Source organism: Haemaphysalis longicornis, unplaced genomic scaffold, assembly GCF_048455015.1.
Source record: "Haemaphysalis longicornis isolate Haplotype H1 unplaced genomic scaffold, Haemaphysalis longicornis Haplotype H1 scaffold_7, whole genome shotgun sequence".
Lineage (NCBI taxonomy): Eukaryota > Metazoa > Arthropoda > Arachnida > Ixodida > Ixodidae > Haemaphysalis > Haemaphysalis longicornis.
Window position 1 is genome coordinate 34,714,686 of NW_027526422.1, and position 23,327 is coordinate 34,738,012.

At 47.6% G+C, this 23,327-nt stretch overlaps 1 protein-coding gene across 1 annotated transcript in view; it reads left to right on the forward strand.

The window, feature by feature from the left end:
* Dat (Sodium-dependent dopamine transporter) overlaps nucleotides 1–23,327 on the forward strand; it is a 100,200-nt gene that overhangs the window by 45,744 nt on the left and 31,129 nt on the right. Inside the window, exons 3-5 of the mRNA XM_077678211.1 lie at nucleotides 6,817–7,231; nucleotides 13,417–13,555; nucleotides 21,516–21,650. Of these exons, the coding sequence (XP_077534337.1) occupies nucleotides 6,817–7,231; nucleotides 13,417–13,555; nucleotides 21,516–21,650 (689 nt within the window). The remainder of the gene's footprint in view (nucleotides 1–6,816; nucleotides 7,232–13,416; nucleotides 13,556–21,515; nucleotides 21,651–23,327) is intronic.

Below are 23,327 nucleotides of genomic sequence, written 5' to 3' on the forward strand. Positions count from 1 at the left end.
AAATAGCCATATTTTTGTATTTAGAAAGAGTGTGTTGAGGTGTATATCTAGGGTTGTTCGTTTTCGGGTTTTATATTTTTTCAAAATCGGGGGGTAAAAATCGGGAGCTATTTTTCGAACTGATATTCGGGGAGAAAAAATCGGGTGTTTTTGTGAAACCATTCCGAAATTCGGGGTTTTTTTTGGGGGGGGGGGGTTACATCGATGGATGTACTAAATTTATTTTAATAAACTTCGTTTGTTTTAGACGGTATATCACGAGCGTTTTAACTCTAACGCGTTAACATTGGTGTTTAATTCAAGCTGGCAATCGGGGGGACTGCAGGGTTCTCTTTAAAATGCTTCCCTAAATTTGGCATCTGTTTGGAAAATAATAAATAATGAGAGTAAATAGCATGGATAACTCCTAGCAAATGAAATGTTTTATTCACGGAAAGCTGGTCGTCGATTGTTCCCTCATCCTTGTTTGCATACATCATTGTGATCTGCTTGCGCGACTTGCCGGTCTTCATTCGAGGCCTGTCTGATGGTTGAGCGTCTCTCAACTGGGAAAAGGTTCTCTCGACAACAGAGCTTCCATTAGCTAGGCACAACAATATCAGGCTAGCCTGTGACAGCCTGAAATTGCGGGTGGTAGAGTCATTCCAATGCTCAATGAGATCGGAAGGTGCGTTCGTGCGCTTGCTTCCAGCAAGTACTGGTTGAGAACGGTGGAACGTCAGACGACAAATGTAAAGATCGCTCCTTTGAAAAGGTCCATTCGGGGAGAAATCGGATTTAGCACGAATCTTCAGAAACTTTTGGGGGGTTTTACCAGAAAACGGACACCCCTATGTATATTCGATACTATACCAGAAAAAAATTTACTTGTGCGAGTTGGTTGATATGCTCCTGTACTCTAAGGCAATCCTGTGGGTCAGCATTGCCACAATGCACTCAGCTGACCAATTTATGCCACCAACAATTTAATTGAGGGAATGTGATGACGAGCTCATGCGACTTGGCTGAAAAGTTCGTTAGCGCTGTTGCATTGCCCAATGCAAGCATGTGGATATGCGCTGCGCAGCGCCATAGTGCCGATCACAATTGTGAGTCGAATGGTCTGGTTGTCGTTGTCGCTCACTGAGCTTGTTTTGTTAGTGGAATGGATTTGTGCATTGCAGTAAAGCTGAGCCCCAGGATTACCTTGTAATGTGCTGGTTCAAGTGGCTATCGGCAACAGTCATCGAGATAGTCATGATCGCCATCAGTTTTCAAGCGCGAGTGTTGTTATTTGGTTACGCCAAATATCATTACGTAAAATAGAATTGTTCGGAGACTTGTAATGACTGGCTATCTAAAATAATTTTCCAGAAAACGTCCTGACGTGTTATCGGCACTTCTTGTTCACCGTTGAGCGCTAATTTTGTTTGCGCTTGTACTAGCACTCCTTTATTCTCCTTTATTCTCTATTCTTTATTCTTAGTGCGTTGTCGGGCACAGCTGACTAGTCAAGGCACCTCCCGCATGTCTGAAAGAGAGAGAGAGAGAGAGAGAAGTTGCACAGTCCCACTCATAAAAGCAGACATGCACACACAACACACATGGGCAGATAGGTTCGACTACGACACATTTAAAAGCGAGGTAGGTCGACAAAGAATTGTGCAGTTGATGTTGAATTCTGCTATATACCGTAACATACTGAACACTCTGTCGCAATACCGCTCAAATGAGACCCAAATTCCATGTTAATGTCACTTCTCTTTTATCGCAACGACGGAGCAGTTAGCACACACAAGGAAGGTGATCTGTACATTGTAGGCCATAACATCTGCAGGCTCTTTCACAACACCGGGCCTATACCTACCCTTATTGCAATTGATCCTTTTTGTGTTAGCACTATACAAGGACACTTTCTACGTCATCGTAACTCTCTGACTGGTTCATTTGTGTCAAAGGCAATTAGCCGCAACGGAAGCGAAGGCATTTAGCGTTGCTGCTCCTACAATGACGGCGCATGACGTGTCTCGCCGCCGTTACTGGCGGCGGTCCGCCATGGCTCCCAAGCTGTGTACTTACTCTTGGGCGGGCGCTGAGGCAGCTTCCTCCGGCACGGGCGACCTCTGCCGTCAAGCCACCGGCGAGCGCGGAGGAAACAGAGGGTTCCTCGAGGCGTCACTAATGCGGGGTCCGGGGCAGCAGAAAATGAATTTCCGGCGATCCTTTCCCTTCCATAATCCTTAGACCTGCGCAACTTCCAAAGATCTTCGCCTTTTAAAGCGGCCACAGCTCATCACCTTTCAGCATCACCTGTCGCTCCCTTTTCGGGCCGATATTGGTGGATAAATACTTTTTTCTTCCCCCAGAACACTCCCCCTTTCCACTCTCGTCTCACGAAAAGAACAGTCTTTACCATCGGCTTTTCTCCTGGCTTGTATACTTGTGCACGTTGACTTGTTTCCTTAGTGCTTCCACTGAGGACAAAAGAGCACGGACAGTGCAGTATCCGCTGTTTCACTCGTAGTCTTTATTTTCTTGGGTCTCACCGGTTATGCGTTATATCGTAACCCTCTCACAAAGGGCTTATAATCCTTCGAACGCACCTTTCAGAGTGCGATGTGCGAAAATTCATCATGGAACTCTTTGGGTATTAAATTTGGGTTTCCAAGCTACGATTGCTCTTTTTGCTCTCTGTTTATTTGTGTCGTCTTTGTAGTGAAGGGCCCGCTGTTACGCCAATAAGCGACGTCGGGAGCGACGACCGACAATCGACCAAAAGTGTTTGATGCATTCGGCAGTTGGGCAAAGGGAAACAAGGCATTCTGGGCACTTGCGGACATCGTGGGCTTGCTTCAGAAAGTTGCAGGAACCATTGTGTGAGCCTGGTGATATTCTGCGTCAACTATAATCTTCTATTTTTAATCCTTTGCACTAACTGAGCAACGTGTCTTTTCGTTAAAGATCTCAGTGGCTTTTTGTTTAATTAGTCATCAGAAGCTGCTGTTCATAGAGTTACGCTCAATGGCTTCCATCTCTGAGAAACAGTGGATACGTGTTTCAAGCGTGATAAAAAAAATATTGCATTAGATGAAGACTTTTGAAGAAAACTTGGCAGAACGCGAAACAAAATCCGATAAATTACTTTCGAACATGTTGGACGATTGTGTGAAACAAATTTTCTGTCCCACTCCCATTTTAAAGCGAGAACATATGAAGTAGTGAAAAACAAAATTCTGTAGAAATTCAGTACGTAGCATTCTTATGCTGCCTGTCTTGAGTGTGAGTATTTCCAGCCAAATTTTTGTTTTTTCCTAAATCCTGTCCGACCAATTATCTCCAATTACGCTATTATAACGGTTACAGGCGGAACTTTCGCGAAATCTGCATTATTGTGGAAATGCCATTCGGTATACCTTTTGAACTTTTCCGTAATTTTTTTTATATTTTAGTTAATTTTTTTTGTTTTTCAAGATTTCGTTCAAGCAATTATCTCCATTTACGTTATTCTAACGACTACAGGCGGAACTTTCGCAAAATCTGCATTATTGTGGAAATGCAGGGCGTTACACGGTTCGCCATTTCCCGTAATTGTTATATATATTTTTTATTTTTTTAGTTCAAAATTTCGTTCGACAAATTATATCCATTTACGCTATTATAACGATTACAGGCGGAACTTTCGCGAAATCTGCATTATTGTGGAATTCCATGCGGTATACGTTTTGACATTTTCCGTAATTTTTTAATATTTTTATTTTTTAGTTTTCAAAATTTAATTCGACGAATTATCTCCACATGTACGTCATTCTAATGATAACATTTGGAACTTCCATGAAATGTGGATTATTGTGGAAATGCAGAACTTTACACGATTCGCCATTTTCCGTAATTATTGCATTTTTTTACTTTTTATTTTTTATGAATTTCGTTCGACCAATTATTTTCCATTTACACTATTCTAACGATCACGTTTGAAACTTTGGCGAAATATGCTATATTGTGGAAATGCAGGGCGTTACACGCTCCTGGCTGTGAGGGTACTCGGCGAAGAATGCTACGCATTAAAAATATGCAGAAATCCAGAGCGCAGCACTTTCACACCAAGAAAGCAATTTGTTTTCTTACCATTCTCTTTGTTTTCGCTAGAAGAAAAAGTGACGCCCTCAAAGGCGAGCTTTCTGTCTGGTCTTCGCCAGTTGGTGCTTATTGAGTGTAACATCGCAAGTAAAAAAATGTTAGAAACGCGGATTTGTTGTTTACAAGGGCGTAAAAGGTGAACATAACCTGCTGTGGCCGCAGAATGCGAACAGACTTTTTTTATAAAAGCGCGAAGCCAGGAAAGCAGCGGCAGTAGCGGAGCACACAGCACGGAGACGCATCCCGAAAGCCTGATTTCAGCCGCTTATAGCTTCGGTACCAATAAAATGATGCAAAATGATTTTCAGAAGTATTGTTGACCCTCTTGAAGACTTTTTTTCCCCATCTTTGAAGAAAATTGAGAGGTTTTTTTTTTTTTTCTAAAGTTGGCATTTTCAGAAAAAGCACAACAGCCAGTCTTTTTCTTGCGTATATTTATATTTTTTTCTAGACAAGCAATATTTCACAGATACGTTTACAAATATCTGGTCGAAATTACCTATCACCTACAAGTTGGTCACCATTACAGATAGGAGATAGGGGGCGTCAGAGTGAGCGATAATATAGCGTCTGGTCTGATTTCAGATATTTTTCTAATTTTTTTGTTCACGGCAGAATTCAAAGTTTGCTGTGAACTGTTTGCAATTTCGGTGTAGTTTTTGTTTTCGAGAAGATTTCAGAACAATCACACCTTCCCGTACGTAAACTCTCAAATTTGAAAAAAAAAAAAACTGCAGCCGCCGGAAACCGCGCGGCACCCGCGTCACCTTTGAAATTTTTTTATCTCGCGAAGTACACACGCTAGAGGAAAACGGAGTGCACTTTCAAGTGCAGAGCACTTTAGGGGCTCGCCTTGTCGTCGTAGCTCGCTCGCTGGACCCAAGTAGAGCCACACGGCGTTCCGTCGTAGCCACTGACGTCGCGGCGTAACCCAGAGGTTTCGAAAGCGAAGGTGTTCATAAGCGTTCGAAACTCGTGAACCACTGGCGCTTGTCATACATCTCCCCGTTGTTTAGCGAAAAGAAAACTGCAGGTACATTTGAGGCAAAATATACGTAATTAACTGGCAGCCCCCGCGTTCATTTAGTTAGGAACGCTCATTGCGTTGGTTTTTACGTTAGTAAGCGAAAAAAGTGGCAGCGCAACGCCGGCACGTGCGGGAGGAAAAGCAAGCACAAAAGGAACAGAACTCCCGCTGGCGCAGTTTTAGGCATGGGGCGCGCGAGCTCTGCGAAGGCGGGAAATTCGAATTGCATTGGGTGGTAGCAGTGAGCGGATAACGGCGCTACAGCCCATATATGGCGAATCACTGCTGTGCACTTCCGGCACCTTTCACATTGAGTGAAACGGCTTTAATTTTTTGCCTATTCCCTGGCTTGCCCATAGTTAATAAAAATATGAGAACAAACAAGAAATGCTCGTGTACACGCATCTCTCGTGGAACCAGCCAACTTCAGCTGGCCTTATCGTTGAGCCTACCGACGCGTCAAACAACGTCAAACTCATTGCACGCCACGCTGCGGGTACCGGTTGACGACGTTAGACTTAAAAGCACACGTTAGTGGACCGTCGCACACCTAATGGCGATGTCAGCACACCGCATACCCCTGTTCGCAGCCACATGACGCGTTGCGTCCAATGGGGATGTCAAGTTGGCACATAGTAGCCCTGTCCTAAGCCAATGGAGGTGTTACGCCGACACGTATACCCGCGTTCGCTGCCAATGGAAATTTTGGCGACAGCTTCACGCAGCCAATGGGAATTTTTTGTACAGGTTCTTGCCACGGGATCTGGGAACGCCGCTTTTTGCGCCAGTTGAGCCAGGGAGTGAGCGTGGGCTGCTCACAAAGTGCAGTGAATAGAAGCTACCATCTTTAATATAATTATTCGGCTTATCACCACCATCATCATCATCATCATCATCAACCTGTGACTACTGCAGAAGCTCCTCCCACAGACCTTTGACCACTCTTTCCCGAGACCATCCTTTGCTCCCGAATTACCTTATTCCATTCCTTCATTAAGGGGGACTCAACCTGTTAACATCCCAATAGAATATCTACTTCGTGACCCACGGGTTTAAAAACCATCGTGCACCAATACGAAAAGCTTTACAAATACATGCCAATGTTCACCGCGGTTTAGTTTGCTTATTTTACAGATATGCCACTTCTTCGCGGAAATGAATAAATAAAACTCTCGCTTGCTACACAGATAGCGCCATCTATCGAGAACTGGATAAACCAAAATGCGTTTTCGGTTTATTTTTATTTCAGTAGAGAAGTAATATATGTCTAAAAAGGGAGCAAACAATGCCGTTTGGAACATTTCAATAGTTTTGCAAAACTTTTCGTATCGGTACACGACACTTTTCAAGCCCGTGGTCATGAATTAGTAACTCCCATACGAATGCGATCAGGCGAGTTCCCCTTAAGGTAATAACTTTTCCGCTCTTGGCCATCCCCAGTTTATGGGTGTCGAGATATTTTGAAGGACATCTACATAGAAATAGAAGACTCTAAGAAAGGGGATAAACGTACACTGTAAAAGAGGTATCTGATATGTCTAACTATATCACAGTAGAGTTGCCATTGCCCTACCCCTTTAAAATAAAAAAAAAACATCACCTGTTCTTTCATCAAGAGATCTTTAATTCTCCATTGTTGCCTGTTCCGCGCGGCGCCATGACCTGCGCTGCAGGCGTCGGGTACACGGTGGTGATGATCGCGTTCTACGTGGACTTCTACTACAACGTGATCATCGCGTGGGCGCTCTACTACCTGGTGGCCTCGTTCACCTCCGAGCTGCCCTGGACCAACTGCAACAACTCGTGGAACACGGAGAACTGCCTCGAGCTGGCCTACGGGCAGCGCCTGCTCAGGCTTCCCGCCGGCGGCGCCAACGAGTCCAGCGGCGCCGCCTCTTCCACGCCCTCGCTGCTCCAGGAAGGCAACGTGGCCGCTGCCACCGCACTCGTGGTCGACGCCGCGTCGGGCCGCGACCTCGAGCTGCAGCTACAGGCCAACGCGACCTTCGTGCCCGAACTGGACGACGATCAGGCGTTCGCCGTCGATCTTAGGGCGAACTACACCACTCCCGCCGAAGAATACTTCACGTGAGTGTCCGGCAGTTAGGGTTCTTACGCATGTGTTTGTGAGAATAAGTGGAGACTTACAGGAGATCGTGAATGTACCCTGAAAAAAAAAGCTGTTCTCTCGCGCCGGTTGGCTTTGCGTGCCTCTAATGAAATTCGGCCCAGCGGCAGATTTCGTTTTTCTTTTAAGGGCGACGTCCTTTAGGACCTCGAAATGTCTGTCTGGCGTTGTCCGTGCGCATGGGGCTTTACGTGCGCACAGCATTGTACGCCATCTGGGGAGAGTGCCGGTAACTGCACTAGCAAAGAGCGCGAATTTCAAAGGGTACAAAACGCAAAATTGAAGCAAAAACCCTAAACTATCTGACGATAATTCGCGGAAAAAGACGCCGTGAACGATGCCTATGGTGCGAAGTACTGGGACGCGAATTGTCTTTCGTGTGGCGCTTGTCATTTACAGTGCATTTACTGCACCTCAAAATCATTTATAACTCAGAGTGCATCAGCACGCACGGACAATGACGCTCACCACAAAGGCAATACACAACTTGCGTCCCAGTGCTTCGCCCCCTTGGCATCGTTCACGGCGTGGAGATGTGCGATTTTTTTTCGAAAATATGAAGCACCCTCCTCGCCCAGCCAGGAGATGGCAACAAACGAGTTTTGATATTCAAAGAATAAGAAAACAAACGAAAGGAAGCCTTGTGTTCCGGAGCCTCTTTTCTTTACCGGGAAACTGTGAAGTAACCCTAAACTTCATTTCAAAATCAAAATTGCAACTGAACTTCTAAAATGTCAAAGCGACGACGGTCAACAGCGGTTTTAGAGGGCCCGCCCCCTTTTTATCCCCTATATGATTGTGAGCACGTGGACTTGTTAGCCGATACGGTTCTAGGCTATTTATTAATCGCTAAAAAGTGGATGAGAATTTAGGCACCGCAGCCCTATCTTAGTTTGCGTAATCAAATCTCTACGAGTGATGGCACAGTTCGCAGTTGCAGATAAATTTAAAATATGATACCAGCGTCAGGAACCCAAATACCTCAGTGGAACGGCGAAAACCTTTCCAGTGCATGATTGCCGCACTTCGCAATCTGCAAACCGTAGATGGCCTACATAGGATAACTTCAACGGGTAAGTTGTGGCTCTACCGGGTCATATATCCGAAGTAAAATAGAAACAGCCTCCCCAGGTAAGGGAGTCCTAACGCCAAAGGTGAAAGCGCAGCGTTTCAGGGGCCTTCGGCAATCGGGTTGTCGCGCCATCGTGGCTCTGCCCGCCATCTCCGCCAGGTGGACACGGGGCGCTTGCTCGGGGCTCAGTTTGTACGTGCGTCTGTCTGTGTGCGTCGGCGGCCACCACCACGTGGGGAGGCGATGCGGGCTGCCCCTCCGCGAGCTGCATTTGGGGCCAACCAAGTGTGACTGGAGCCCCGGAGCCGACCGCCCGTGGTCCTCTGGCTGTCACGACGGTTACCGATGGTCCGCGAATATCGCGCCCATTCGCCTTCCTCTCTTCCTCCGGCGCGCAGGGCCGCCCCACTTCGGTGCAGCACTGGGAAAGCTACAGTGGCCGCCGTTGGCTTAACCGCGCCAGGAAACCATCGACCAACCGACCCAGATGGTAGCCGGCTCTAGTTCTTGTCGTTGGAAGAGTACAGCCAGTCTATTAGCCGCTGAAGTCAAACTACCTGTCTTAATCACCCTGCGACGGGTTTCGCACCAAAATTTCTGGTAATCTAGCACTGACCTCGCGATGACTTTCCCAGCACTACTACTGTCCGTTTACGTGTAACGCGCTGCGGCTACCCTCCTCGTTCTCTGGGCACCTGTTGTGATCGATTGTGCTGACGGCAACGGCGGTGTTTGTGCATTATTGTGTTCGCAAACACCGCTGATATTGGGCACTTACAAATGACACCTGGAGGCCTATTTTCAGCCTTGAGGCTTGCTTTCAACTCAAAGGAGCGGCATTGTTCTTTTGTTTTACGGAAGGACCCTTTGCACGCTGCACACAACTAGGGCGCCCCGCGGCCCCTGTGGTCCCCTCATCTGCGCGGCCAGCGCAAGACGCCCGCGCTCTCACGAACGACGTGCTTCGCTACGTCAGAAACGCTGAGCTGTTGTGGTCCCTTACGCGGCTTTGCTGCCCTACGGTAGGAGCTGAAGATTGAGAGGAGGCAAGAGGGAGGGAAATGAATTGTGGACAGCCGTATAGACGAAGTGTCAGCCGCCCCGGTCAAACGCGTGCAGCTGCACCATCTGGGCCTCGCGGGTCGAAGGGAAGGGTTTATTCCGTCAATGCATTTCCGCAAATCACCCATCACAAACTCGCCTTGAATCGCATCGATGTTACCCCAGGAAAAAAAAAACCCTATAAAAGTATATGGAAAGGCAATTTATGTTGCAACTATTTCGCAAAACAACTTCGGAAGGCTGCCTCGATGCCCGTGACTTTACATTCGAGAAGCGAAGCTGCTTAAAAGTAAGATAGTTCGTTTTAGATTTCGACTGCGAAACAAGCGTCACGGAAACAAAAGTGAGCATGACGGGAACGATCTCGCGTGGGGAAAGTAATTAAAATACGTTGCAACGAAATCTGTACATAGATTACCCTGCATCCGGCGTCGGGGTTGTCTCCGGTCCACTGGTCTCTGCCGCTTCTGTGCTCTACAATCGCTACAATGACAAACGATGACAAAGCAGCACAAAGGGGGATAACTAAAGCTTTTTTTATACCTACATTGAGTAAAGAGGCGTAGGCGCCTGTCGGTATTACCCAAGTATAACCGTGTAAAAAAGGGAAAAAAGGAGGAAGAGAAAAACACGAAAAGGACGAAACAGCTGTTCCGAAATTCTAAAAAAAATCCCGCGAAGGAGTGTTTAAGAAAATGTAAGCACAGATGAAAGGAGAGTGAAGGAGGTTTAGCGCGGAAATGTGAGGAAGAAGCATCTACCACCGCGACGACATCAGACCCAGGGAGGCGCCGGACAAAACGCGGCATTTGTTGCAAACATTAATCATAATTGTGCAAGTGCGGTGGGAGAAATGGGCAGAATTTCTAACTTCTAACTGATTGGCCTTACACTTTCCGTCGTTATTGATTTCTATAAGATCCACCAAAAGAGTCAGGGTTAGACGGTGAGTAGCTTTTTATTTGGAGGGCACACTGGTATGCCGATCCTTGAACTACTTCACCACGCTCGCTGGAGCTCCCACCAACGTGTAACGCGCCCACTTACATAGCGGGTATGCGCCGTCGGGTTTATGCATGCGCTACATAAGAGATGGATCGAGGAACCGTGGCAATTTTTTTTCTTTTCTTCTGTCACTACTTTGGGTGGTGCCGCTTCCTCCATGGCTCTTTTCTTTATCTTGAACGTCTACTTGCTGTCCGTTTGCCTCGAGCGTTCAAAGCATATGCATCCAAGTCCATCTATACGTATTTGCTTTGACGCTGCGCGTAGAGCTCAACTTCGCCAGAATGATAGATGCATTTACGCTGGGTGAGGCGTCCTAAGTGCCCGAGGGTGCCTCCCCTTCCCTTTTGATCCCCTGATGCCACCCTTACTTTGCCCAGTGCCCATCGTCAGTTGACATCCCATTTCTTTATTCTTCTGTCCGTACACTTTGTATCTCCATTTTAGAGGCGTTGATTTCGTGATCAAAACTTATAAGCCCGAAAATATTTGCACGAAGGACGGGGAGGACACGGACATGCGCTACTTCCAACTAAATTTTATTTTCTAAACGACGTACTTGTAGGCAACACCACTAACGAAGTACTAAACAATCTATCTGTGCAGTGTACAGGCGCACACTTGTTCCTCAATTCTGATATCATGTGCGCCCCCAGGAAGGCCAGCTCTATCGCGGTCAAATGATGTGTTGGTGAACTTTCTGATGTGTGCTGGTGCTTTTGTTTTGTGGAGAAATCGTGGTGCTGCATGTCTTCGAGCCCGGCCGCAACGGCGATGTTCCCACTGCTGTGGCGTGCCAGGTCGATTCTTGTGAGTCACTTGGAACACGAGTTGGCAGCTCTAGGAGAAGAAGCCTTCCTTTTGCGCTGTTCTACGCGCTTTATAGTCAGGAGCAACATCCTGAGTGCTTCTCTAGCGCCGTATTCAGTTTAGTATTGTTCATAAACTCTTTCTTTTACGCTGGTGAACTCTCGGTGACCTGATTTTGCAGTAGCTTGTTGCCGCCCCATACAATTTTTGTGCAGTGTGTAAAATGACCATGTTGCGTGAAAACTGATGGGATAATTTTCTGTTTTTAGGGCAGAGCTGTTACTACTAGTCGGTGCGCCCTCATACATGGGTTATAATAAATTCTCTTTTCCCAAGACGCGGTTAAAGGTAATAAGGTCATGCTGACGCAATCTTCGCCCTCACGATGCATTTCAGCTGCTTCCACAATCTCCCGTGTGCGTTGACCGGGGTGGCGGAACACAACAGTGCATTCTTCGAAAGAAAGCGAACACTTGCAATAGTGGCAATGACTGGACAAGTTCCCATCTGTGCATTTTCCACTCGATCGACATGTTCACGAAGGCGTTGATCAAGGCACGTGCACTCGTTCGGTCAATGTAAACCATATCGCATGGTAGTGGAAGCTTATACACGAGTGGATTGATTTAATCTTAAATTCAGTTGGTAGTAGCGCATGTCCCTGTCCTCCAAGTCCTTCGTCCAAATACATTCGTGCTTGTAATTCTTAATCATGGAATACCGACCAGCTCGCACCTACACGTTGTTAAGTTGATTTCATCCTACATGCATTCATAGCACTCATAATCCGGTTACACAGATGTTCCGTCTAAAGAAACGTCACACAGATTTTATCCGAAAGGCAAAATGGTTTTAAGTATATCGGGAATACCTGAGACCAATATAAGGAACAAGATTCTTCGATTTACATTTTGTGCCTCCATGTGTAGCATGTTTGCGCTTTCGCTCGTTCCAATTCTTGTTGATTTTATTCTTCTGCAGTTTCATTTGAATCTAACCGGTGAAATCGTTTCGTATTCCTATATGGAGCGTCTGTTGTTATTTATCTTTTTGTTTGATTAAATCCTTCTTTGTTCAAATGAAACGTCGTTCTTCACGTTTAGTGTTTTATGCAGCGCACTTGTCCTTCTTAGTGAAAAAAAACTTTCTCTTATGCTAAAAGAAACCTAGGTGTAACCAGGTTAGCAGTGTACCGTCACCATTTCTGCCTCTTCTTAGGTTACGAATCCATTCAGTTTAATGTTCCGTCAAGCGCAAATTTCTCTCTGCAAGTGCATTTTATACAGAAGTGCACGCAATATATTTAGGTACAATTGTTTATTTTCATTCCTTCCTTCCTTCCTTCCTTCCTTCCTTCCTTCCTTCCTTCCTTCCTTCCTTCCTTCCTTCCTTCCTTCCTTCCTTCCTTCATTCATTCATTCAATCAATGGTTGTGTTCTTCCCCTTGTTTTTCGTTTCTTTCTTTTTTCTTTAGCTTCTTTTTGGTCTAAACGTTCTTGTCTCGTAGGCTCTTTTTTCCCCACTCATTCACAAATGCTCCAAGAGGAGGCAGAGCTCCTTACAAAGTCACGTAACGAGTTACCGAGGCACTATTCCTGAAGTTGAAACCATTGTCTTGTGGCACGAGGAAACATATTCGTTTCAGTTTTTATAAAAAAATCCTAGCACCGTTTCTCGGCACAGACGATTTTGTCAACACAAGTACCAGTATTGTCGAATCACGGACATCAACACATTACGTGCATTTTTGCATTATAACCATGTGTTTTCAACCGTAAGAAAACTGCTGCTTTCTGCGGTACGCGTTGTAACAATGGAGCTTTAGGCACTTATGGGCTCTGAGTGAAACTTTTGGTGCAACGCGACTCGATATCTCATGCCATTTCACTCCACGTTTCACGCTTCGCTTACACTTTTTCCTGCCTTTGACATGTACCGTGCAGTACTCACGGCCCACCTTAAGAGCAACAACGGCTTGCGATTTGTCCTGCGGCAGAGCATGCGGTCTGATAAAAGTGCCTTCATAGGCAGCAGCAGTCATCATGATTGATTGATTGATTGATTGATTGATTGATTGATTGATTGATTGATTGATTGATTGATTGATTGATTGATTGATTGATTGATTGATTGATTGATTGATTGATTGATTGATTGATTGATTGATTGATTGATTGATTGATTGATTTTCCGCAGACGGCATTTGCTGGAGCTCCAACACAGTTCTGGCATCGACGACCTGGGCTCGATCAAGTGGGACATGGCGCTCTGCCTGCTGGCTGTCTACCTCATCTGTTACTTCAGCCTTTGGAAAGGAATCTCCACCTCGGGAAAGGTGCGGACTCTCGATCCATATTAAGGGCTTTTTGCTCCACCAAAGCAGGACTTGGTTGTGGTGAACAAGAGGACGACGCCTGTTTTCCTCCCCCGTGTTTTGGGTGTCGCGCGACAAAAACAGGAAGAAGCGCAGGCAGAATTCCTCTCCGATCATTGTATTTCATCGAGAAGCATTACCTAGCTCTGGAGAATTACTCGCTATAGTCTCATAGCCATTCACAGATAAGGACTCTCAAGTCCTTACAAGAAATAAATCCTGCAGTGCGAGCGTTGCGAATGTGAATAGGACGAGTGTGCTTCACATTACTGCTAAAGTTTGCTTCACCGCAATACTACCCATTGTGTTGTGGTAGCACGCTTTACAGGCAAGTAGTTCATGGATAGATCACCGTTAGAGTCGAGATAGTCTTCTAGCTAGCCAGCCAGATACAGAAAAGTGTTTGAAATAGCCACAGAAGTATTCGCATTAATGTGTTGTAGATGAAGGAGGTCCACCGCTGTTGAATGTTTTGAGCGCAGATATATCGCGTGTATTCAAAGATAACGCCGTTTATAGTCGCATCGCAACGCTAAGAAGCGGCCCATTTCGGGTAGTTGGTATGCTGGCTACATGCCACGCGTGGGTAATAACCCAAGGGTAAGCGTGCCGGCTGGCGTAACGTTGAGGAAACGCGTTGTCTGACTAAATTTTAGAGCACTGCAATATTTCCAGATGCAGCGAAGCTGCCGCGTGTAGAGGTAAATGGCTACCCCTATTTTTGGGCAGTCAGCGCCATCTGTTTATGCCCGGAGGAATTAGCCGGGCCCCAAAGTAACCAGCTCCAGAATAGCGCCGAGGTTACGTGCTCCATTGCGCTACCCCTCACTTGCTTCCGCTGAGAAGCTTTGATGTTCGTAAACAGGCAGTTGGAATAAAATGTGTCGCTTATGTTGGCTTCCTTTTATAAGACACGAGCGCCACGTTCCAATCTTTATGCTGTGTTTCGCTCCGAATCTGTTTTAAACATCATTTAATGTCTGGGTGTTTAAAATATAACTATTTCTCCACAAGTTCACTCAGCCGAACTGTACGGGTTAAAGCTTTTCACTACTTCCGTCGAATAGTCGAATCTAAAACCACTTCCGCTAGTTAAAAAACTCTGCTAAAAAAGCGTCAACAGAAAATAGCGAGTGATACCCACAAGGCGCGAAGTTACCTTCACACTTACCTATAGTATACTACAGGGCTGATAAAAAATTAAAGCCGTTTCATTCAATGTAAAAGCTGTCGGAAGTGCAGAGCAGTTATTCGCCATAATGGGCTGCAGCACCGTTATCCGCTCACTGCTGCCACCCACTGCATTTCAAATTTCCCGCCTTCGCAGTGCGTACGCGCCCCCTGCCTGAAACTGCGCCAGCGGGAGTCTGTTCTTTTGTGCTTGCTTTAATTTCTTATGCTCGAGCTGTTTTGCGCTATTTCGAACGCGTATTTTTTTTCTTGCGCGGCTGGAGCCTTTCTGCGTCATTTCGAACGCGCCATGCTTTTCTTGCACGGCTGGAGCCTTTCTGCGTCATTTTGAACGCGCCATTCTTATCTGGCGTGGCTGGAGCCTTACTGCGGCATATGAACCCGCAATTCTTTTCTTGCGCGGCTGGAGCCTTTCTGCGGCATTTCCAACGCGCCATTTTTTTTTTCTTGCGCGGCTGGAGCCTTTTTTATGCATTTCTAACGCTCCATTTTCTTCTTGCGTGGCTGGAGCTTTTCTGCAACATTTCGAACGACCATTCTTTTCTTGCACGGCTGGAGCCTTTCTGCGTCATTTCGAACGCGCCGTTTTTTTTCTCCCGTGGCTGGAGCCTTTCCGCGGCATTTCGAACGCTCCATTTTTTTCTTGCGTGGCTGGAGCCTATCTGCGGCATTTCGAATGCGCCAGTCTTTTCTTGCGTGGCTGGAGCCTTTCTGCGTCATTTCGAACCGCCATTTTTTTCTTGCGCGGTCGCCTTTTTCGCTTACTATCGTAACAACCAACCCCCAACCCAACGAGTGTTTTTAACTAAATGAACGTGGGGACTGCCGGTTATATACACAGATTTTGCCTGAAATGTACCTGAAGTTTTCTTTGCGTCAAATAACGGGAAGATGTATGACAAGCGCCAGCGGTTCACGAGATTCGAACGTTTATGACTATTTAAACCGCGTGGTTCTTCGAAGCCTCAGCGTAACTCCCTCCTGACGCCGGTACAGAAGGCTGTGCTTGGGTCCGATATCTCGCTGGGCCGCCTGATTCCGGCAGTCGCGTCGACCGCTAGCGAGCTAAGACGACAAGGCGAGCCCATAAAGTGCTCTGCACTTAAAAGGTACTATCAAAGTTTTGATAGGCGTCTCGTTTCTGTCCTGCTTGGAAGCACTGCGAAGGAAAGGCCGTCAACACCAGAAAGCGGTATCCTGCAACTGTCTCCATGCAGCATATCCGTCATACAGTTGAACACGGATATATCGAACACGGATATATCGAATTATTGTCTATATCGAACAGTGTAAACATCCCCTTGAAAATCCCATGCAAAAGTATAGGGCTGTTGTGCGCGTGTATCGAACTCCTGATCACGGGCAAATTCGATATATCGAATTCCGCGCCGAAGGCTCCCCTGAAAGTTTTCGTCCTCTGATGGGGTGGAGTTGATGATAATGTTGACTCATCGCAGGCGCTGCCTGGCTTGGTGAGAAATAGGTGGCGTCCGTGGCATTATGTCGCTTCGATGGCCTTCAACAGCGTGTTTTCACGCTAGCACGAGGGGCAGCTCCATCATAGCTAGAACGCGGATAGTGTTTGGGGCGAAAGGACATAAAGGAGCAAAAGAAATTGACAGGAGGAACTCTTTTTCTGTGACTGAGCTGTTTGTTGGCTCATGCAGGGGGACCGATGCGGCGTTGTATGTTTGTTTTGTACAAGTCATTTATTTCGGAGCAACGAAGGCGGGAATTCGTCGGGTGCAGGCTGCTGAAAAGATCTTGGTTGAAAAGGCGTTCGGAATTCCTCGCAGTAGTTTTGAGGGCGATGCACCCATCAACGTCGACGTAAAGGCGAATGCAGCACAACCCGCCCCGGCTATTCCGGAGCGTGTCGGGTGCAAAGCGACTTCGTTGCACGCCTCTAGATGGGGGAGGTGTTCGGTTCGGATACTGAAGATAACGGCACGCAGTACCTGACAACGTTCCCAACCGCCTACTGCAGCCGAGGTTACGTCAGCGTTATTCGCCTTTGTTGTGGCACAGTGTACAGCGTTGATTTTCTCATTTGTGTGTGTTTGTAACCTTGAAGACAATTTGGCGAACTCTACGACGCAGAAGAAAAAAACAAGCGAAGTTCAAAGACATTTCAATGATAATTAAAGTGCGGTGGTCATCATGCTGCGGTTCGGATTTTCCGTGCTTTGACGGTCAAAGCGGTAAATTACTGTTTACCACGACTTCAGAAAACTCTCAGTGATGTGCGGAGTTGTCAGATAATCTTCAGATAGGCCTATTTTATATATCGAATTATCGATATTTCGAATTATTTCACGATCCCCTTGGAGTTCGATATATCCGTGTTCGACTGTATATAACATGTTCTGCTTTTATTGAATCGTTCGTACGCAGCAAACTTTTCGGTGCCACATTTTGGAAGGAAACCGCCAAACAACCAAACAATACACGTGTCAGCTGTGATACACCCGAGTCGCGTTTGCAGCCCCGAAATGTGACAAAGGATTGTAACTAGATGCAAGAAAGGGAAACAACATTTTGAGCAGGTGCTGTTCCCAATGCCCAATTCAGGTGACTGCAACAATGCAAACTACATTTTATCCCGTAAAATATGTCGCTGCCTTCATGTGACCTGAGCTTTAGCATACGTATTTTTTTGTTCGATGAGATATCGGAACAGGCCTTCTAGTTCCAAAAAAGTGAAAGTCGTTTCATAACGGTGACCGTGAGTGGTAGTGCCGAGAGCAGGAAGCACACGTTGGTTATTATTGCTCATCTTGCTTTCACTCTGCTTTAACAGCGAAGCTGCTTAGCAAAACATAATTGTTTGTGTCCGGAGTTAAAAATAGCATGAAATTGCCGAGCGCGCGCATGTGAGCGCGTGCCTCGCGGCGACCGCCCAGCGTCCCCGGCACACATTTGTTAAGCCAAGCATACTCACTTAGATTGGCCAAAATTGGCCAAAACAGCAACAACAAAAAAAATCCTCCAGTGTTCGCCGTAATCGTGGCAACACTTGCTCGGAACGAGAAAGACACGTCATAAAGTACGCCCCTCCAAGGTGATGTCAAATGATTATCGCTTCCAAAATATGAAAGAAGCTCACAATTATAGCAAAAAAGATGGAGTAAAGGTCGTTGAGGCAGCGAAGAAGCAAATCGGCATGGACTTAAACCTTCGTGATGGTCGTGAAAGTTGCGTACAGCTTCGTTACCTTCAAGTCTTAGTGTAAGTGCGAGCTTCTTTCAATTTTTAAGTAATTAGTTTAGCCCCCACTCTCCAGAGTCAACCGATGCCCGTTGAGCTTGGCGTCGTTTACGCTGTTGATGAGCCCGACGAGCATGACGCTCAGCACGGATAGCGATAGTACAACTTGGCCCGTCTCCGAAACTATTGAGAGAAGATAAAGGCGATAGAGGCGATCCCCTGCAAAAACACGACAAGATAAAGTCGCTCAAGCCGGAACCCGGCTGTATATATGCTCCAACTTCATTTTCACACTGTCATCCTCTGTGCATCCTGTACAGCTACCGTTCTCTCCACTGACCCATTGAACAGCCGCTGCGCTTAGCATAGTATGGTCACTGATCCAGCCGCTATATGTAGTTCCGAAGCAGTCGCAGTGCTGGGTAGAAGGGCAACGTCGGAGTGAAGCACGCCAACAGAGGACGCGCTTGGAACGTTCCCCCCTGCAGCGCCAGCCACCACCAAAACCCCCGAGCTTAGCCTAGCGACGCTTTTCATTTTCCACCCTGCGTGACATTCTCTCCCGGTGTGACACCCTGGCTGAGAGCTTCACAGTTGGACAGAACATCACTGCTTAGCAATGCTATTAGTCGCGAGCGTTCATCCGCTCTGTAACCATGACAGACAGACTTCACACGGGACAGACGGGAGATTACAAAATGGGGCACCTGGTGCTCTCGTGCTAAAAGCAAGCTCTCTGGATTACTCCGCTTCTGATTGAAAGTTACGTCTCTTTATCTGATGTGAGCGTTAATTAGACGCAATACGCAGTATACTAAAATAAGCACAGCTTCAAAGAACTCTAAATATGGTGCAATCTACTGCCTAGCGCATAGCCTTAGCACTAGGCATCTTGCTTAACCCTTTCTTTTATGCACAGTAAGTCCTGGGTTTATCGCTACAGGAAGTGGCAGAAAAAAAGAGCATTTGAAGCGGCTAGAGGAGCAGCCAGAGTGGAAACTGTTATGCAATCCGACATTGTGAAAGAAGACGGCCGACAGGAAACTTAGCAGACCATCGAATGGACGCCGCCGGCGCCACCACTGCCCGCATGGCGACCTCTCCGGTGGTCGATGCAGTCCCCGCTTGACCGCTAGGGGGTGCAGGTGACAGTGCACTTCCGGTTAAAAGCTAATTGGCTGGTGGTCCCACCGGAAGTGCGGGCCGGAGGGCCGACGGACGGCGAGGCGTGGAGAGGGAAACGAGGCGGGGGAGAGATCAAATCCAATATGGCCACCGGTGAGTGGCTTTCCGTGTCGTCGGTCTTCTTGCATCCATCTAGTGCTGACGCGGATGAAGAAAAAAGAAAGGAAACGCGCATCCAAAATATAAAAATGAAAGGCGACCTGTTGCAGCGGGGTGGGGGAAAAAAACGCGCATAACGTAAGTAGCAGAACGAAGTTGCCGATCATGGCCGTAGGAAGGAAGAAAAAAGAGAGGAAAGGAAACGGTCTGAAAATATGAAAACGGGGATGACCATTACGGCCTCGCCGCTTACTCTCAACGCTCCTTCTCCGCGCAATAGAACAGAGGGGCGACACGCTTCACGGGCCTCTATGATGCCGCCGCGATCCCAGTGCGGTACCCTGGGCAGTGCGCTGGCCAGGGCTTCCACTTCGCTTTTGTCGCCAGAAACTTTGTTCTGGACGTGTGTTTATTAGGTCCCTCTTTGATACACGAGCGGGCGCTGAAGCGATTCAGCCGCCCGTCTAAAGGGCCGTCTATAGGAAACCACTTAGTTACTTTATGGCGAAGCCGCATTATGCGCCACTACGCCGCTGGGCAAGTGCCAGCCCCGCTGGAAGTGCTGCCTGGAAAGACGCCCTACTTTGCGACCTGTTGCTTCACTGCACTGCAGCAATGCTCTGAGGCAAAGGGGTTTGCTCGGGTGCTTTTTGATTTCTCGCTGTGCCCTTCCCGTCTCCCTCGACTCATCTTCCTTTTTCTTTCGTCACTTGCACTATACGTCACATTACCGCGATAGCTATCCAAAGAAATGTTTTAATTTGCTCGCTCTCGAAATAGTAATCGAATGAAAAGGCATCGCTTATTCGTTTGAAGTATCCTTCGTTGTAATTCAGCAACATCACAATAGAATGCAAAGTGACCTACTGGCAATTTTATGGCATGAGCGCTGCTTCGAAGAAGCTACTTTGTATATGGCTGCTACAAACTTCGGGCAACAAGTCGGACGTTACGTCGTCGATATTTGACGCCTACGCGCATTACCTGCCACAATTAAAGGAAGTTCCACGCCAGGTTGGTTTCTTTAATCAAGTAACCCGACAGGTATTTGCCGCGAGATCGACATGTAGGTGGCGGCAGCGTCGCGCTGCTAGTGTGGATGCTCCGCTCAGCGGCCCGGGAGAATGCACACTGTGGGCGCGCTTCGTGCCTTTCTCGCGCCGTATGTGCGCACAAAAGGCGCTCAGTGTTTTGAACTGCACAATGTAGTTCCGGTAGCGCCATGTGAAATGATTGCACGGGTGTCGTGACATTACTGGGTTGAAACGAACGTGCGTGTAACATTTTCTTGAAAGGGTTGGCTTTGTGATTTCCGTAGTCGTTGATTCTGCAGAACGGTAAGCAGTGGGGAGTGCGCCGAGAAATAACGAGACGTCACAAGAGACGTTCGAGGTCCCCATCATCCCGGAGAACACGTGATCAGTGGCACCAATAATTCTTGACGTGCGAAGTGATGGGTGGGAAGGGTGACAGCTAATAAAATTCGAGCCTCGGACATCTCCCGTGAAGGCCGGTAACCACCGCGGGTTTGTCGGGTTAGGTGAAAACCAATGGTGTCGCGGCTGTAGTCTTAACCAGAAATGTCAGCCCCTGGACTTTTCGCCCCTGCGCTTCCTTCAATTGAAGGAAGCGAGAAGGCCAGTGCCATAGGGTGTTGTAAGAAACCCAGCGTCGCGTAACGGCCAGGTCACAGCAGTAGCAGCAGCACCTCCGAAAAGCCGGGAAGAGACCCGAATGATGCTTCGCTTTAGACTACGACACCAGACGCACGCCGCGCCTCAGATCAAAGTAACACAGAAAGAAACGATTCTCGCGCCTCTGTTGCTAGGCAACCCCAAGGCGTGTGCATAGCCACGTGGAGGAGGAAGGGTTCGCATCTGTCGTGGCGGCGGTAGCAGCGGCCGCCCGTCCTCAAACGGTCTGACCTCTGGCTAAAACGGTTTAGTCACGGTGGCGGCGTTGGAAACTGGAGCTAAAACTGGCTTTAGCGCCACAGCGCTACATGTGCCTTTGCGCATTGCTCGCTCTAAAACACGGGGAATAGTACAATCCCACAGTCGCAGCCCCGGATAGCGCCATGTGATAGCGCCATGTACATGCAGAAACATTACTGGACAACATTTCGCCCTCGCGATTGTAAGGCTTTCTCATCCCCACATGCGGGAGGTCGGAAGTGTCCGTGCCGAATTTCTTCCGACCTTGTACAGATGCCGTGCGTGTTGTTGTTCACCACGTGCAGGTGGTGTGGTTCACGGCGCTGTTCCCCTACTGCGTGCTGTTCATCCTGCTGATCCGAGGCACGACTCTTCCTGGCGCCGCCAAGGGCATCGCTTACTACCTCACGCCGGACTTCAGTGTGCTGTCAAATCCCAGGGTGAGCGGCTCACGAAGCACGCCTTGCACTTGTGACGTCTTACCGACGCAGATGTGTAACCAGCGCGGTACACTACCACCGTCCCCTGGCAATACCAAGCATAATGTTAATGTTTATTTTACAGTGGAGCGTAGACCGAGAAAAGCCGCTCCCCCGATCCTCACTTCGGCCCACCCTCTCCCTCTGGACGCCTGTTCCCTCCGGAGGTTCATGTTTTGATACAATAAGGCAAATATTGACCCTGAAAGAAGGATTTCCTATCAATGCACTTGTGTTTAGAAGCGAAGCCGACTTTAAGAAGACCGGTTTAAGCTTTGTTTTTGAAGCTAGCTTTTTCAGACAGTGTGTTCGACGGTGAAGTCTACTCATAAGACAAAAAAAGGCCGCTAATGGGCACGAACGCGGCGGAAGGAGAAGGAGACCACCGACGACGATCGGGCCGCGTTGCCCAACGGACAATCGGGCTGCGGTGCGATGCCCGTCGGGACTTCGAATACCGCGAAGCGGAAAACCCAAGATGTCGGCGTGGCAACGATCCTCTCGCACTGCGGCATGGCTTCCGCGGGAGTTTGTGGCAAGCCAGTTGTGGGCTGCTGTCGGGACACTATTGGGTTATTGTTGGGTCACTCTTGGGCGACTGTGCGAAACCCGTTTCACACAGTGTAACGGCGCTGAATCCTTTTCCACAGCTAGATTTCTAGATCGCCACTTTATTTTCCTGTGTTTTATTCGCCATATATGCATACATATACTACATCGCTTCCAGCAGGGAAATTCAGCCGCTCGATATCCCTATTGAACATATTTGCCGGCTAGGTCTGGAGCACCTGCCTGGACATTTTCCCCAGTCCACGTCGGGCAACAAATAAATTATTGTCGTTGCGTATTAAGCTACGCAATCACGCGTGCTTTGCCGACCACCTGCGCAACTAATGTGGCAAGGTTTCCTGGTCCGAGACACCGTCCTCTGGGACACGGTGCCTCAACCGTTGCTTAGTGAGCTCAGACAAAACTTCGTCTCCCAAGTCGTTGAAGATTGGCGGTGAGCGCGACTACAGGCGGCGTTGCGGAAAGCGTATGCGGGACATCGCCTTGGGAATTCTCGCGGGAATGCTCGCATTACAGGCATCACTGAGGCAATAAAGACAGAAGAACAGATTAGGGAAAATCTTTTCGACACTGCACAGTACCATTGGCGAATGTTTATACAGAGCGGTGGTCACCATGGATTGTATTGGATAAAGAAATAGAGACAAAGAAATAGAGATGCTATCTTGTAATGTCTGATTCCGACATGTGATTGATGCGTGTGCTATGCGTGATGTGAAAACTATTTTGGGATGATGGTGCGCAGGTTTGTGGGTATATAGGTCTTTCGTTTTCTTCAATAAAATTTCAGTTGTTAGAGTGCGCTTGTCCGTGTTGGTTCCTTCTTCGTCCTCGTTTGTTTGCGCATCGGTAAAGCCATGGATAGATTCCAACTAGGCCGACTCACGGTGTTACTTATTGTATTCCCGATTGATTGTAGGGTTTAACGCGCCGAAGCAACGCAGACGACGAGGCGCACCGTAGTGGAGGGGTACGGATTAATTTTGACTACCTGGGGATCTTTAACGCGCGCCGAAATCTCGTGCACACGGGCGCTTTTGATTTTCGCCTCCATCAGAAAAGCGGCCT